The sequence below is a fragment of the Styela clava genome, chromosome 12, assembly GCF_964204865.1.
Source record: "Styela clava chromosome 12, kaStyClav1.hap1.2, whole genome shotgun sequence".
Classification (NCBI taxonomy): Eukaryota; Metazoa; Chordata; class Ascidiacea; order Stolidobranchia; family Styelidae; genus Styela; species Styela clava.
The window spans coordinates 16,594,243-16,606,885 of record NC_135261.1 but is presented as its reverse complement, the minus strand read 5'-3'; the positions used below and the strand labels follow the sequence as shown (position 1 = coordinate 16,606,885).

General features: G+C 36.5%; 1 protein-coding gene across 3 annotated transcripts in view; it reads left to right on the top strand.

The window, feature by feature from the left end:
* Positions 1–12,643, top strand: part of LOC120329304 (putative E3 ubiquitin-protein ligase HERC1) — an 83,103-nt gene that overhangs the window by 51,576 nt on the left and 18,884 nt on the right. For all 3 annotated transcript variants that reach the window (XM_039395886.2, XM_078118251.1, XM_078118250.1), the window contains 12 exons: positions 209–335; positions 1,195–1,381; positions 2,056–2,211; positions 2,786–2,953; positions 3,541–3,613; positions 3,697–3,804; positions 4,360–4,498; positions 5,134–5,383; positions 5,979–6,289; positions 7,130–7,333; positions 11,322–11,486; positions 11,862–12,021. In XM_039395886.2, coding sequence (XP_039251820.2) covers positions 209–335; positions 1,195–1,381; positions 2,056–2,211; positions 2,786–2,953; positions 3,541–3,613; positions 3,697–3,804; positions 4,360–4,498; positions 5,134–5,383; positions 5,979–6,289; positions 7,130–7,333; positions 11,322–11,486; positions 11,862–12,021 — 2,048 coding nt within the window. The remainder of the gene's footprint in view (positions 1–208; positions 336–1,194; positions 1,382–2,055; positions 2,212–2,785; positions 2,954–3,540; positions 3,614–3,696; positions 3,805–4,359; positions 4,499–5,133; positions 5,384–5,978; positions 6,290–7,129; positions 7,334–11,321; positions 11,487–11,861; positions 12,022–12,643) is intronic.

Genomic DNA, 12,643 nt, shown 5'->3' with positions numbered 1-12,643 from the left:
TCTAGGTTTTGTATCTATTGTTTGCTAACCTCAGATTTAGACCCATGGACACATGAGTTGTAATCGAAATTGATAGAATCGATGTTTTTTATTCTCGTTGCAACAGCAAAAGTGATTTAGCCTCAAAGATTTTAAAATCAACAGGAAAATACTGCAGTAAAACTTGTATTATTCATGAATATTTATGAGGTTTCATTTTTTTAAACAGTCACAGGGACAGCCTGATACTTCAGCTACTAATTCACAAGGAAATAATAATGAAATTTCTGGTAATGGGGAAGAATACTTTCAAGGATTACTTGATGAAGATGTGCAAGGAGATTCTACCAAGTTAGGTAATAGTAATGCGAAATCTCTCTTTGTGTGATATGAATATTCATCTTGTAGCAGCTAAATGCCATATTTTCAGATGTGTGACTGAACAGTTAGTTGTTCTGAACCATTAATGCCGTATAACATCCCGGGACGTTACTTGGTCCACACCTTATTTTGGGTACTTGAATGACGCTGAGGGGTCGTCCAGAAGACCCCAGAACCCAATTTATTAATTTTGTTGAAATTTATGCGATTATTCACCAAGCAACTGGACGACATTTTGCAAAGTGATACTGATTTTGGCATTTCGGTATCGCCCATAACCTTTAGTCTTTTTATTCCTGACTAAGTCTGTATGTTAAAGTCTTAAGGGAATTTTACAAAAATAAAGATAAATTTATGGCGATGTGACGCATCCTGCTAATCTTTAGGAATACCCTCGACACTGCACTTTTGATAATCCCTTAGTGGCTTCGCAGATCTGAACAACATGCAGGATTAATTATATGAGAGAATTGCTGGACTATTCGTCGCTGTAGGTTCGTCACGTAACTACTGATCGTTTTAAGGCTTCTTTCACCATCAAGTCCATGCATCTGAAACCAAATAACTGGCTAACTAATACCATACCAGACATGGACTGGTGACCGGACGAGAGGCTGTGGTTCGCCATATGTTTAAGCCGTATTATCGGCTTTCTTCTTCCCAGGTATAAATATCCAAAGTCTGTTCTATATATAAGACATGAATGAATTCAAAAAATCTTTCCACTCCTTGCGGGATAAGTTAGAAATCCCCATCCCATGCTATTTTATAATACTAATACACTTTTTCTTTCAACTTGGCAACCAATTCACATGAAGTAATTTTTTACTTTAGAGCAAGTCCAGTCTTTAGCTAATATGTTCGGAAAGACGAAAGAGTTATCTGACATCAAAAGAAAGAGAAAAAGCAACAATCAAACTGGAAATCCTACAGAGTCTATAAACGGAACTGAACTGGAATTTGAAGATCTTTATACATTACTTGATTTTAACAAACAGAAACAAATTCCACCTTGTTTGAAGTAAGCTTATTTTTTGTCAGCTTTACTTTATTAAATTTAATAAAAACGAATTCGAAAATTGCTTGAAACCCAAGGTGCACACAATGGGTTGCCTGACAGAATTATTGATATTAAAATTTTGTAAGGGACTGCCCAACTCGACGATGAGTCTTGATAAAAAAGATATTGACAGCCTACCGTCTATAGCAGGGGAGTGCAACAGGCAGCTCGCCGCCACAACCCGGCCCACCAAGCCATTTAGTATGACCCTTGTCATTACTCAGGTTTTTCCCAATCAAGCATAAAAACCGAATCCGACAGTTTATGCTTAAAAGACGCTCGCATGAGATTTTTTCTCTTGTCGCTGTGTTAATTATTTGTTGTTTTGCCTGGTGCCTTTATTACTGGAAGGCTAAAAGATAGCCACATTCTCTTATCCTGCCTTTTCCAGGGCGCTCTCGGTAATTTTTAAATTTGTTGCGTGCATGAAAAAACATTTTTGGAGTGGCCCAGCTAGATGTTTGAATTGGCGATATAGGCCACCGACAAAAATTGTTGCACATCCCCCACCCCTATAGCCTTCACATCCTGAGTGAGATGAAATACTCCGTAATTAATGATCATTGGGGCTTGAACTCGAGATCTCTAACGTACCAACATTGAATATTATCATGTCCTCCCCCTTTTTGTTTCAGATTCACATCACCTGACCCTCTTGGATCCGCAGTAGTCATTGAAGATGAAAATATGACTTCGTTAGAAGGCAGCATTGCAGCTCTCAGTGGCAGCAATGACAATAAAAAGAAGACGTCTAATTGGCCGTCCTATGCACTGGCTCATGGTGTTGCAATGTAAGTTTGGATAGTATATTATAATTATTCATGAGGGGAAGGAAAAGACACGAATCTGTATATTATAGGACAGCAGTTCCCAAAGGGTGAGTTGCTAAGTGCGCTGCAACAATTAACAGACTTGTGTGAAACATACCTAAAAATAGGATTGAATATTTGACATATTGTATTTATTATAAATGTTTTATTGTTTCTTATTCTAAATGCTGTGTTGTTGAATCAATATATTTATTTAACCTTTATATGTTGTTTACTTTCTGTTATATATGGGGTTTGCCTCCATTGTTACGTAACAACCGAGTTTAGCAAACTGAGTTGAGTTTTTTAAGTGATTTCTTTTAGCATTTCAAAAGGAAAATCAGGCAGAGATGAGGAAGAAGAGTTGATCTTTTGCCTTTATTCCTTAGGCATACGTGTTTACAAACTGTGTAAGGCATATAAAGTACACATCAATGATCACAAAATTGAGTTTTATTCAAAATCAGCATTTTTTTCGTGTAAATGCGCCCATTTTTTGTTCATTAATTCTAAATTCAATAGAAATTATTTTTTTTCAATATATTTTCTGCTTCAGATTAAAATCTTCTCAGGAAAGAGAATTGGCTGGAAATAACATTGTCACAACAATGAGAGTGTTGTTATGTCGCAGATTGATTACAAAAGTTCTTTCTCTTCTTACATCAAGCCGTTCATCATGTGACTTCCCTGGCGGCCTTTCCGCTCTTGGATTAGATGACGTCGGGTGTGTAATTCTTATAAATTGGCGATCGGTTCAATAATAACAATTTTTTTCAATCTGTTTCCATGCTTCCACTCTGAGAGCGAGGCCATATGGTATATACAAACAATAAATCAGGGGTGTGCAACAGGTCCTTGTGTGAGTATCCCCTTGTCAACACTCAGATTTTTCCCTATCGAGCATAAAATTCTAATCCGACAGTTTTTTAATGGTTAATAATACATAATGTATTTTTTCTCTTGTGTGGCATTAAATCTTTCGCCGCTTTGTCCAATGCTTTTATTACTGTAAGGCTAAGCGATAGCCGCATTCTTCTTTTTTGCCTTTTCTACTAACTTTTTTGTGTGGCCCAGCAAGGTGTCTGAAGTTGATTATGTGGCCCACTGACAAAATATGTTGCACACCCCTGGTATAAATAGATTACTATTTCATAAAACCCAGAAATTTATCATCTTTCAGTGTGAACTGAAAAGATTTTGGGGCGAATAGTATATCATTTTCTTTATTAGATGTGAACAATAACCAATAACAGCATTTTTATTATAATTAATGCTTTCTAAAGTATTAAACGGAATTTATTTTATTTAAAGATTGATTGTGAAGTTGATGTGTCTGACTGCTTCTGATGGGTCTGTTGGTGAAAATAATTCAACAAGTACAGAGGTATTAGTTACTTTTAAATATGTTATAAATAATTGGGAAGTTTTTGTGTTTTTAAATTATTCTCGATTTCTATTTTTCTTCAGGATGTCGACCAAACATTACCTTGTTTACAAAGTATGAGTGCTGCTATCGGAGCTCTCGTCTCACACGATAAATCTGCTGCCAAGCTTCTACTCGATATAAGCACAAGAGTATGTTTTATTCATTTGTAAATAATGTAATATATTTAATACAATAATATGATAGGTGTTTTACTTACGTTTCTTTTGCCATCCTTATCAACATTTTTTTGTGATGTTCCAAAGAGGGCATTATACAAGATATTTTGCCAAAACACTGAAATCTGATACATTTGGTATACAGAGAAATTAATTTTATATGCCATGCAATATGCGTTATGGAAATGGACCTCTCCCCCCTCAGACGACTGTTGACGATTGAATCAAAGATTGGTGAATTCCTGAACTCTCAATTTTCCATTCCTGCAACACAATTTTCACCAAATCATTCTTGAAGCTTTCTCTAAGTGGCAGGATACCAGGGAATTGTTTGGTCCACTTTTTTACTAGTTTTTCACCTCTGTGAATCACCGGAGTGTGGTCAGACAGAATAATCCCATCCTTACAGACCACTGCCAGTGCTGTTATTTTTCAATTAAATATTATTTGTGTTAGTAAGAGATCAAATTATACTTCATAATCTTTAATTATAAAATTTATGTAACAAGGTTTAAATGTTATATCTAGGAATTATTTGCTGCTTCGTTTGGTCTGTCTAGTTCTGATTCTTCTAGAATAGCAGTTGCACAGTCTCTCACAAGCTTGCTTGCTAATGGAGAAATTGCTAATTTGAATGAAGAAGATGCTGATTTAGAAAAGGGAAATGGTAATATATACTGTATTCTACAGACATTTTGTTTTATTTAAATTGTGGGAGGCCTCCCTACATAAAGTCACAAAGAAATAGTTTAATTGTGATCGTGAAAATAGTGGTATTTCTTCGAAATGCCAGCTTACTCTACCAAACGATAATCTATCTAAAGTCTTGCAACCTATAGTATATTCTATATATTTTGTGCCTTTGTGAATTATTATATTATGAATACTATGATATTTTTATATTATTGTGATTCAAATTTTGGGTTCATGTGAGATTTGAAGCACTTTACGATATATCTTTGACAGCAGCATTTTCACAAACCTAAGTAGTCGAAAAAACTCTTATCATCGGAGGTCTGTTCATGTTTTCAAACCTTTACCTAGTGCAAATCATCGACATATTCTGTCGAATATTCCCGTAGTGTGTGTACCAGGTTAGGGTTAGGCCATAGTTTTATATGATTTTCCTTATTTTAGTTCTATTGCGTGTTTGGGGACTGTCTGTGTTAGCCAAGTGAGTATACTCCCTGCCCATAGGCTTCAGTCCCTTTACACAACTTAATCTAAAATAGGCAAAAACAAAATTAGTTACCTTCATATTGGTACACATACTTCTGGAGCGCCTATTTTTGTTCTCTCCAGGTCAAATGCTTGTTATGGATGCTCTGTCTGCATGTTGCCTTAGTGCCAAAGTTCCTCAGGATTCTAGAACTTGGGCTGCGAAATCGCTCGTAACAATGCTAGCTAATCATGCTCAAACAACTTCTTCCAGTCTAATTATGGCCGACACATTACAGCAATTGCCGCAATGTCCAACGACAAAATTTCGTGTCCATGATCATGGTGTCACATCAAGTATTTGGCATCCAAGGAGGAAAATGCTAGCAACTAGGTATATTGAATAGGTGTATAAGGGGGAAATTAAACAATGTCTTTCAACCTTTGCGATGAATTTTATCCATATGAAAAATAGCTGCCCAGGTTATTGCGCATGTTCACTAAACCCTGTAAGTGCTTCTAGTTGGCGTGGCACAAACGTTTTTGCATATATTATTACTAACCCCCACTTTGCTATGTCATCCAAAAACGATGTCACTATGACATCACAATCACGTCATGGAGATTGCCAAAGAAAAGCTATGATCACCCGAAATGGCATCTTCGCCGACAATAACGAACTCGCTAACGCCAGCGATCTTTCACATATCGGAATTATTATGACGAGTAAACGAGAAAAATAGCTTGCTTGATTTCAAGGGTATGTCTGTGCGATTTGAAAGATAATCAGTATATTTTTGACGGGTCATCACTGTGACATTGTAGTGTAATTTGTAGTGATGTAATTTTTTTAATTTCTTGCCTTATTAATTTGATTGTGTTTAATGTAATTCCCGGTAGGGTCAAATTCTGACAAAATAAAAGCACTGCTACACCAAAAAAAAATTGTAAATGCTTTTAAAATTAATATCTTTTGTTTGATTTTCCAGTGGAACGGGCTTACATGTTTTATTTTGGAGTCAATCGTCATCCGATGCATCCTTGTTTCAATTGCAACATACATGTAAATTCGCTCGACCTGAATTGAGATCCGGTAATGATAGAGTTGTTTTAACTCTCGATGAGGAGATGGAAAGAGAGGAAGAAGATGAGAACAAGCCGAGATTGGAGGATGCAGAAGTTAAAAATAACGCAGAGGAGAAAAATTTGAGACCAGAAATTAGGAATCTGTGTTGGAATGCAAACGGAAAACTTGTAGCTGCTTCTGTTAATAATGCTGTTAATGTTTGGCCAACCGCAAGTATGTTTTTTTTTATTGATAAGGTTCTAGTGGTCTTGGTGTCAACAAAAATATGTAGTTAGACCAGAGGTGGACAAGGCTTTTGGACCGGGGAACAAAAATTAGTCTTTAATAATTTAGCTATCAATTTTCATGAATTAGGGTGCCGAAAAAGGGATGCAGCAACAGATTATTAGAAACCAACAAAAAACGATAATTACATTACTAAATCACATGGTAAGAATGCGTAAGCTATGGATGAAAGAGAACGTTAAGAGAGCGATATGAGTACATTAACAAAACTTTGTCGACACTACAATAAATCTCGAGGTTTCGTGTGACTTGAAAGTTTTGTCAACGTCCCTATAACTTGAAAGCCTGTGGCAACCTAAACTACAACTCACACAGACTACATCATATTCTAGCAAGTCTATTGCACAATACAGATTTCAATAACAACAACTATACAGTGCATGCAGAATTGATTTAAAGCAGAAATTTATGGCAGCATCAGGCGGGCCATATTGATCTACCCAACGAACCGAATTTGGGCCGGCGGGCCAGATTTTTTCCGCTGGCCGTAGTCATAGTTAGACTGTTAATTATCCCAGTGGCATTCATTTTTGAGTTACGGCATTATACTACTTCGTATAGCCTTAAGTTAGCACTCTTTGTCTAGCTTTAGGAACTACTTTTCAAAGCAGCCATTTTCCCTGTTTCTACTGCACCACACTTTCAGGAAAAATCCTATGAAAAGAACAGCTTTGTATGACATCCAGATCTTTTCAAAAATTTTTGTATATATATATATATATTCATGTGAATATATTTTTGTATTAATCACCTGACATCTTTCTCAAGGTTCTGTTGGCCATCTTGAAATTTTACCAAGTGAGGTAACTGCAATGTGTTGGCCGACATATCGTGGTCCTATTGAAGGAGGTGCAGGACATGGAGTTGATACATTACTAGTTGGATGCGGCAACGGAACTCTGAGTTTGATTGATGTTTTTGATGCTTCAACATTTCACAGAAAAGAAATCAGTCATTGTGCGAGAAGAAATGGTAAGAATTTGGGTGCTCTTGTAGTATGTGTACCAGGTTAGGGTTGGGCCATAATTTTATTCCGATTTTCCTTAATTTACCGTATATGCTCGCGAATAGGCCGAGTTTGAAACTCAAAAAAAAAGTTGCCAAACTAAGGGACCGTCTTATTCGCGCATAACTCAGATTGCACCAAAAAATCGGCTCATTCGCGCATCAGAATTTGATCTTGCAACGAGATGATATTATGCTGACTTGTCGGTAATTCCAAAAGCTTCAAACCATACCAAGTTCTCACGATAAAAACATGCACGCACACACACAATCACTTGTGAAGGTGGATTGTCTTATCATACAGCTGATGGCTTGTACAGTCTGTGATTGGTTGTTTAACGGGTGACGCTTGTACAGTCTGTGATTGGTTTGTTTTCGCTTGTGTTTCTTTTAACTAACAGCAACAGTGTCGATTTACGGCCAGTTGTTTCGTGGTGAAAACGTTATTATTTGGTGCGCTATCGCCGTAGAGGCAATTAACGGCGCGCGAATTTTAATTTCCTTTGCGATATGTTATCCGTTAAGGGGCGGTGATAAGGACTCTTATCGAAATTAACCGCGTTGTGGACGATCAAAGGAAATTGTTTTATGCTGACTCAGGGACTCTTTTAAACTCCCGACAACAATCCCTTCCATTAATACAAATCACAACGCATGAAAAGCAATATAGACTTTATTAACATGAATTTACAAGTAAGAGTTACGAGTAAGAATCTACGGCCGTCGCTAACAAACAGAAATGATAAACGTGAGAAATATTTGTGTTACAGCAATTGTTGTTGTTTTCTTTCTGCGCCTTCCTTAAGGCGTCTGGCGTGTTAAGATCTGTAGCGATTTATAAGAATGTGTTAATACAGCGTTATTTCTTTCCTTGGAACGGACAAGAATCGAAATTAATCGTCGTTGTGGCGATCAAAGGAAATTGTTTTATGCTGATTCAGGAACTCTATTTTGAACTCCCGACACAATCACGGCGGATTGAAAAGCAATATAGACTTTATTAAAATAAATTAACAAGTAAGAGTTACGGGTAACTCGCTAACATGCAGAAACGATAAACGTGAGAAATGTTTGCGTTACAGTAATTTTGTCCCCTTTTACGTTTTTCTTGAGACGTCCGGCGTTGTTGTATACGCGTCTGGCCATTGTTTACATGTGACAAGAAGTCCCGAGAAAGTAATCAACTGCCAGACTCATACGCGATCCGCCCACACACTTGTCGAATGTTTTCTCTGACGTGCGGTACTGTTTTGTTTCGGTCATACTGTTATAGTTAAGTCTTTTGTTATGCTGTATTAAATCTTGTGTGTATCATTCACTGAGTCTTTTCTGAACTTGCCAGTTCGCGGCATAATTAAGAACAGAACAGGCGTGTAACGATTTGTAGAACCGGCTTATGTGCGATTTTTTATAAAATCGCCGTTTTAAGGATGTTATTAGGGAGTTGGCCATCAAGATTATTTATTATGGTGTTATAGTTCGTTTCATAGATATTCAAAACAATAAAAGTCATTTTATAAAATGAAACTTTAAAAGTAGGGCTAATGATCCAAAATAAAGAAGTAGGTGCTGTCCGAAGCGAATACTCGAAAGGGTCGGATTTGAGTAGCCCTGGCGGTCCGCCAGTTGAGTAGCCCTGCACTAGGCCATCTAACTTCTTTGGAGCAAAAATTGTGTGTTGTCAAAAAATAAAAAAAACATACTGAAAAGGGCACTCCCGAAGTATGTGCACCAAGATGGCGCACAACCTGAACCCTAACCTGGTACACATACTATGTTCAGGTTGTGCGCCATCTTGATGCACATACTTCTGGAGGTCCCTAAAAAGACCACAAACAGTAATATTTCTGCACACGTAAGAAACCTGTCAAATGATAGTTTTGCACCAGGCACAGGGAGTGTTGCTATAACAACCAGCTTCAAATTTCGCCGACACCAGTAGAAATATTCAATGACTGGGGTCAGATAGCAATTTGTAGACAATAAGAAATTAAATGAAGCCTTTTTTGGCTTACTATGAGGCTCAATTCTCAAAAGAATAACGGAATCACGTCGGACATAATAAAATTTTTTTTTCCTGTCAATTTGAATATTTGTAGACTGATAAAATGGGAATTGTGGTTCGATTCAAGGTCTTATCTGTTATCAGCTCTTTTCATTTTTTTTTTCGAAAAAAATTGAGTACTCACTCTGAAACAATGAACCCACTGAATCGCCGAGAGATTCTCCGGCATCATAAAATCATTATGTAGAATAAAGCCTTAGCAAAGGATAATTAATGCAAGATTTAAACCAATTCAATTTAGTATAACAGGTATTAGTGAAATACGAAATTTACTTTCTATCTATTTCTATTATTCAGTTGTTTTTTCTCAAAGACGAACTCGCATACCAGTAAGATGATGTATGTCTCAGTATTTAGTCCTGTGAGATTCGGGGCTGAAATGTCAATCATTATGTCCGGGTCGGGCTTCTCTATCGCTGACATATTTTAAATAAATATATGTCTATAAAATATATACTAATACCATGTGTGGATACTAAACTAAGGAATACTTGTTGAATAAAACAGAGAAGCTGTAATGGACTTCTCCCCGACCTTTGACACCCGAAAATATTCTTATTATATTTTATACCATTGCCTAATTTTCGGGGTTTATTTTAAGAGTGGTTTCTAGTAAAATGGGATATTTGTTTCAAATCATCCTTATGATTCATCGCAGACAACAATCTGTTTTTTTTAATTACCGGTAAAGAATTTTAGCCTGGTCTATCACATCTGTTTCTACACTAATTTTTCTATTACTGCAATTAAATTAAAACTCCTAGGAGGACAAAGTGATATTTGAATTATCTTATGTGCGATTTTTTATAAAATCGTCGTTTTAAGGATATTATTAGGGAGTCGGCCTATTTGCGATATAGGCGTAATTTCGAGAAAATACGGTAGTTCTATTAAGAAGTTCGAGGACTGTTTGTGTTAGCCAACCCCTTCACCATAGGTTTCACTCCCTTTACACAACTTGATGTAAAATAGGCATACAAAATTAGTTACCTCCATTGGTACACATACTGCTGGAGTGCCAGAATTTCTTGTAGTTCAAACAAATCTGCTCTGAAAAATGCTGAGTACAAGAAGCAGATCAAGAAGAAAAAGCTATGAGAGACATTGGCTGAACTATAGACTCAAAACAGACTTTTTATACATGAATAAGGCATTTGTTATTGAGTTTTAGTCGAAATATAGGATTTCATATCCCAGCGAAAAAAAAAAAAGTATGGCTTAGTCATGTGGGGATTATTGAGTCTTCAAGCATTTGTTATAACATAAGTTTGGTATAAGTATAGACATTGATTATTTAGTTTCCATTTACGGGGATGTAATTGTGAAGTAAGCTGATTTCAAATAGTAATTCATTGAACGACTCACTAAGAAATGATTATACCCCACAAAATTGGATCAAAATTTTTGGATGGTAACAATACTGGGTACTGCTGTAGTATGTGAACCAAGATGGCGGACACCGGAACGTAGTATGTGTACCAGGTTAGGGTTAGGCCATAATTTCAGGTACGAATACTGCAGAAGTCACTTGTCTAGTCCCCAAAATCGTAATAGAACTAAATAGGGAAAATTGGAATAAAATTATGGCCTAGCCCTAACCTGGTACACATACCATGTTCTGGTGTCCGCCATCATTCTTCACACACTACGGAAGCGTCCAATACTGTTTTTCCTTTGTTTAAGTCAGTAAACCATTAAATGAGCTAGAGTCATCCAAGGTTTTGTAGAGTTATGATTTTGATTATTTCTTACTCCAGTATAACCAAATAGTGTGTCATCATTGTACACATTTCATTCGGAATACGCTTTTGTACGATCATATTTTGAATTCATCTGTTTACTTCAAAAACTGGCTTATTGTCGTTTTTGAAATTTATTTTGTGTTTCTAGTCGCTGTCACTCATGTCGCATGGTATCATGAAGATCAGGCATTTGTGGCCGGTTATTCTGATGGAAAAATTTTGTTTGGAATGAGGAATTTAACGATGCATAACAACACTACAACAATTGACGCTCATTATAATGAAATATCACAACTCATATGGAATGCATCAGGTTTGGTAACTTTATGGTTATGACTACTTTTTTTTTTTATATAAAACCTTTCTCTCTCAATAGGGCTCTGTACAAGCAGAAACTAATTTCCGGCAAAATGTAAGTAATCGCGATTTTTTGATCTGCTGGGATATTTCTGGTACGGCATTGCCTATCTAATTTATCGCACCCTAAATGAGGTGGTTGACTTGGGATTTGAACCTGTGATGCCAACACATCCGAGTTTAATGTAGTGATTCCTAACCTTTAATGGCTTGTGGCCCCCTTCCAGAGTCTTTAAACACCCGTGGCCCCCATGTTTCTCATCACAGTAGTATTTATAGTGTTATTTTGATTCAGTGGTGAGATAAATGAGAAAAAATACCTTTTTCATAGGCACTATTCTACTCACTGGTGGCAAAAATGAGTCAACTATTAAGCTGTGGCAAATGTGCAGTGATATTTGGATAGCTGTTCATAGATTTCAGCATTCTTCGTCAGTACAATCTGTATCTATATCTCGAGTATTGGACAACAAATCTACATTAGTGGCATGGTTGGTATATTTTAGATTGTTTTATTGAATATGAAAACGATTTTTATCTAAATTGTGGTTGTGTAAAATCACTCCTAATTTTGTTCTCTTTTTTAAAACTTTGTATCTTTAAAGTTTTTCATTATATCAACTATAAAAACGTCAATAATGTGCCAAGTCAGTGGTCAACCTGCAGCTCAAGAAAAAACTATGCGGCCCGCAGAGAAGTGCCAATTTTAAATGATGTTCGGGCCGGTGAAGCGAGTTTTAAATTTAGTAATTCCAATCCTTTTGCGTTGAGAAGCTTATGTACCTGTACTTTATTATCTATACCCATGACTTTACAATGCCCTAACAGCTAGCTTGTGGGAAGCGAACAACGCATGCCATAAGATCAATGACCAAAATTTTGTGTCTGCACCTACAAGAAAACCTATATAATTAATAAACTTGCAGCCCGCGGTTTTACTTAGTTATTCCCACTTTTGTATTAAAGGTTCTCGAACCCTTAATTTAAATTACTAAGGAACTCGAACCAATCGCTTCATAATCGGTGTAGGTTATTCACACCTCAACCAAGTTTTGACTGCCTAGCCTTGAACAGCTAAGAGCACTTCCAATTTATAAGCTTTTAATTTGTCAG